The 4,637-nt window shown below is 52.2% G+C and overlaps 2 protein-coding genes across 2 annotated transcripts in view; one reads left to right on the top strand and one right to left on the bottom strand.

Annotated features, from left to right (window-relative positions):
* The window catches only part of VOLCADRAFT_98055 (uncharacterized protein), a gene marked incomplete at both ends in the record, with an annotated part of 2,504 nt that extends 1,238 nt beyond the window's left edge, over positions 1 to 1,266 (top strand). Inside the window, 2 exons of the mRNA XM_002956967.1 lie at positions 72 to 240; positions 1,154 to 1,266. Of these exons, the coding sequence (XP_002957013.1) occupies positions 72 to 240; positions 1,154 to 1,266 (282 nt within the window). The remainder of the gene's footprint in view (positions 1 to 71; positions 241 to 1,153) is intronic.
* A 1,622-nt stretch (positions 1,267 to 2,888) lies between these two features.
* VOLCADRAFT_98054 (uncharacterized protein) overlaps positions 2,889 to 4,637 on the bottom strand; it is a gene marked incomplete at both ends in the record, with an annotated part of 6,152 nt that continues 4,403 nt past the window's right edge. Inside the window, 3 exons of the mRNA XM_002956931.1 lie at positions 2,889 to 3,149; positions 3,681 to 3,746; positions 4,058 to 4,148. Coding sequence (XP_002956977.1) covers positions 2,889 to 3,149; positions 3,681 to 3,746; positions 4,058 to 4,148 — 418 coding nt within the window. The remainder of the gene's footprint in view (positions 3,150 to 3,680; positions 3,747 to 4,057; positions 4,149 to 4,637) is intronic.

Genomic DNA, 4,637 nt, shown 5'->3' with positions numbered 1-4,637 from the left:
GGGGGCCCCCCCCCCCACACACACGCGGTGTCAGCAGCCCCCCGGATGACGACACCCGCCGCGTCCTGCAGGAGCAACTGGCCAGTGGTGGCGCAGCGGGGCAGACGGAGGGGCGCCGAGTGCTACAGCCGGACGTGCAGGCTGCTAGCGGAGGTAGCAGCCGCCAAGGAGGTAGCAGCAGCTGTGACGATCAGGACCGCCGTGCAGACGCCGCAGCGGCGGCGACAGCTGGACCGCTGGGTGAGTGTGTGCCATTAGTGCCAGTGCTACGCCGTGCCCATGACGCCATCAGTTGTCTCTTCTGGATGGTCCTCTCTCGCGTATCATCAGCTGCCTCCTGCTTCGCAAATCACGCAGGCAGAAGTTTAGCTTGGTCAATTTATATATATATATATATATATATATATATTGACCAAGCTAAACCTTCTATATATATATATATATTTAAATATATATAATATATATATATATATTTAAATATATATATATATTTAATATGTATAATATATATATATATATATAATATGTATATGTATATGTATGTATATATATGTATATATAATTATAATATGTATAATTTTGCGATTGCCATCATGGAAGCTCACCCATGGTATTAGGGCGGGTCCGACATAAGCAGCAGCAGGTGAGCGGTGGGGACACAGCATGACTGTTGGTCGGTGCCTATCTGCCTTTCAATTTCGGCCGTGATGAGGGTTTTCCTTCTTCTTCGTCCTCTGAATCGTCAGCACGGCTTGTGCTTTGTCAGGTTCTATCCTCACGTTCCTAATTTTCCGGTATAGTTCGCTCGCTGGTGCTGGTGGTTAGGGTTTAGGGCCACTACTTCCGTACACATACCGCTGGGTATGGGTATGGTCTTGACTCACCGGTCACCGCCACTGCTCTCTTAACGTTTCTTTTCGGAATCATTTTCGCCGTGCTGGAACCTTTAGCATAGCTTCGTTGCTGCAACCTTTTAGGTTCGCAAGCATGACTTTTGCAAGCACACACTCAAGCAGAGGTAATCCGAGGGCTTACCGGTGTCCTCTATCACAGCTTAACTCTTCACGCCTCCACACTGGTACCCTACATGATCGTGGTGTGATTGTGGGACCCATCCGGTCCACTTGCTTTTGGGCCGCACTCGCTGCAACAGGTGGTCGGATGGTGGCCCCAGCTGAGGCACCTTCCCAGGGAGAGGACCTGCCACCCGGCCACGACGGCAGCGGCTCAACCCTCAAGTCCCCCGCCGACCAGGCAGATGCTTGAATGATATGTAAAAGGGTATGCCGCATCATTCTAGCGTCATGTCTATTTTGCTGTCTTCCTTTGTGTTTTATCCTGTATGTCTGTTTGTGGATCCGTATTCGGTTTTGGTGCCCAGGGGCCGCACACATCAACACCGTCACCAAACCAACGCCGGCGCCCATCTCTGCCGCCGCTACCACTATTGATCCTGGTGTGCAGGAGACTTGAAATACATAGAGCCTGCGTGTGTGCACACGACGGCATGTGTACACGTGTGATTGTGCACGACGGAAGCACGACGGGATGTCCGAGGTAGTGGGAATCGATCCGAGAGTCAAGCTGTGGTATGGCGTGGCGCGTGTCTGGACGTTAGCCAAGGGTAACAAGGTTGGCGGCGTGTGGGAAGATGTGCTTTCATTACGTACCAACATCGTTCTCCGGGGGAAACACAGGCTACAGGTTTCTGAAACTTCATATTCATGGCCCCAACATTACCACAAGCGAATGGAATTGTGAGGACATCAAGCAAACCTGTGCGTTAGGTAACTACCTAATTAACTAACTAGGGAGGGGAACGAACGACAACGAACGGGGACGTCATCATGACTCATGGTGGTGTGTAGCGGCCCATTTACATGGGCAGGAACCCCAGCAATGACGCCATGGGGGTATTGTGCGGGGCCAGCTCCAGTTCCAGGAGAATCTCTCGGAATAGCCACGGACGTGTACGGCAGATACCCTCAGTGTTTCAGTTACCTGCCCGCTATTGCACCTGCAGAACGGCACTAGGGCCGTCAAGGCCTTGGACGTTTGACAGCGAGGCGCCGGGAATTTGGACGGATGTGCCAGGCGCCGTAAGGTGTTGTTGTTCGAACTATGGACAGATGTTAGTCTGATCATATCAAGTCTGCCCAATGTTCGCGTAGTCGTGTATGTATGTATGTGTACATATACGTCGACAGTGCTCTCGTACATACTACTAGCGTGCCTTGCCATGCACGTGCACATATGTGCCGCGTTCCGATGTGCTTGTTACGTCGGTGATCGAATGTTGCTGCTGTTGCTGCTGTTGCTGCTGTTGCTGCTGTTGCCACATGCACAGTGGGCGGGGTTATGGGTGCAATTGGGAGTGGATAAAGCTGTGTGTATAATACTGTATCAACACAAAGAAGTAGGTGTAGTTGGGAATGGAGAGTATAGTTCATACATTTCTGTTAGATGCATACTTTTTCCATATGGTTAGTTCCATGCAGATAGTTGTGGGTGAACGGCGAATATCTGGTAAATGTGGGCCCATACCTTCATTTGAACCGGGCACCTATGTCCACGGTATCATCTATCTACGAAAGAGTTCTGAGCAGCAAGGTACCGTTATCATCATGATCATCAGCGAGACCGGTCTGGAGATGGAACCCTAAGGATGAAAGATGTACGTAGAGCGACTTATCTCCCTTCCCCTTCACTCCCTCTTCTCCTCGTTGTCCCGACGGCGTGCATCTCAATGCGCGTCTAAAATTTGATCACTGATTCCTCATTTATTAGTAGTTCATCGACACTTAGTTCACTTTGCCGCGGGTCAAGGACCGCCACTTAAAACACATTTAAAAAACCGCGCTCAGGATACGAGGACAGCCCCATCAGCCTCATCCCGATGCGGCACTGAAGAAGTTGGCATTGGCGGCGCCACTTGCAAGGCCTTGCATCCTCGCCAGTCGGGCAGCGACCCCAAGCCCCTGCGGCTCCCCGTCGCCATCCATGTCTTCGTCTTGCCAAGATTGCTGCATGAACAGCCCACCGACGTTGCTGCTGCCGTCTGCATGGGGCCGCCTCAGGGCCGCGATGACCTGGTCCCGGGCGGTGGTGGCGGACCGAAGTAGGGCGGCCGCGTTCTCCCGGTTTCCCAGCTGCGGCGGCCGAGTGCGAATGGAAAAGGGAGGGGCCAGGGAAGGTTCGGAGGGAAGTCAGGCGGGCGAGGCAGCTCGCCCTGTTAAAGGGAATGGAGAGGTGTCAGGAGAGGATATCCAAGTGCGAGGTGAGCGGTGAGAAATGTGGAGATAGATTAGTGGGATTGATGCGGGTGGTGAGGTCGGCGCCCCGCTGGTGAGATGCCTGCCGTGGAAACCAGCAACCCAAGTTCCAAATACGGACTGCACACCATATCGTCCTGTATGTATGTATGCACAGTACGAGGACCCCAAACCTGCCAGTTCGTTTAGGTACGGGTGAAGGACCCCAGGCGAGTGGACCCCAGGCGAGTGGAACCCAACAGAGGACAGGAGATGGGAAAGAGTCAGGCACGAATGTTAACCAACCGTTTTTCATGTCGCGGCTTCACCCTCGAGTATGTACGGTCATCCTTTTCCTCACCAATCCTTGTTCATCTTTCCTTGCTGCTACGTATCTGTGTTGCCGTTGCTGAAACAGATTTTGCTTACCGCTTGTGCCAGGCTTAGTACTCGATCCATGGCGGCTTGCAGGTTGCCGCTCGTGCCCAGAGACGCCTGCGACCCGGTCAGTCAGTCGGCGGACCAGGGGCAGCGGACGAGGGTGCGGTGCTTCGGCGAGGGTGTGTACGAGAGTGGTTTCGGGGCAGGGTGAACATCATGGAGGCAGCAGGGTGCGTGGACACAGTACCTCAATGGGGCGTCGGAGATCATCTACGAACTGGGTATGACGATGGAGTGGATGTGTGTAGGGGTTTTATTCATTACAGCAAGGTGGATTGGGGGGTAGCTGGAGTGTGATGTCGGGAGTGTGCGGTAGTCCTTTGTGATGTTGGGCTTGGGTAATGTGTCGTTGCCGTGAAGCTTACCTCGAATGAGAAGGAAGGTGTGATGGTGAAGCGGTTACGCTCGTCGTTGGCGTACGTGAAGAGGATGTCGTTGAGGGCATTGTAGAAGGACCTGTGTTGGGTATGCGAGGAGTTAGGGGTTTAGGGTTCTGCGGTATCTGCGCAGGAGCGGTGCGTGCGTGTGCCGTATCCCATGACATTCAACTAAATGAAGATGTGAGGGGGGGGGCCCGTGGGGAAGAGGCAAGCTGTAACCCAGCCTTTCGTTCCTAGCCAAGCGGGGACGTCACCAGGCAATAGAAATCTATATTCTTGTAGAAGTGCTCACTATATGATAAATGTAATGATAATGTATATATATATTATAATTTATAAATTTATATCATATACATTAACCGCAAATAGTTGGGGACTAGTTAGGGTGTATTTCCAGTGCGGATTAAGGCCAGGGATTAGGGCACGGAAGCCCTTGGTACGAGCTTAGCACATAGTTTCGTTCCATAAGGGAACCAGAAAGGTTGAAAAGGCGAGGTAAGTTTGCCAACAACTTAGCCGTTTGAGCAACTATCGATGGAGGGCAGAGGGTTAATCCCTGGCCTTA

The sequence above is a fragment of the Volvox carteri genome (assembly GCF_000143455.1).
Source record: "Volvox carteri f. nagariensis unplaced genomic scaffold VOLCAscaffold_67, whole genome shotgun sequence".
Classification (NCBI taxonomy): Eukaryota; Viridiplantae; Chlorophyta; class Chlorophyceae; order Chlamydomonadales; family Volvocaceae; genus Volvox; species Volvox carteri.
This window is presented reverse-complemented; position numbering and strand designations above follow the sequence as displayed.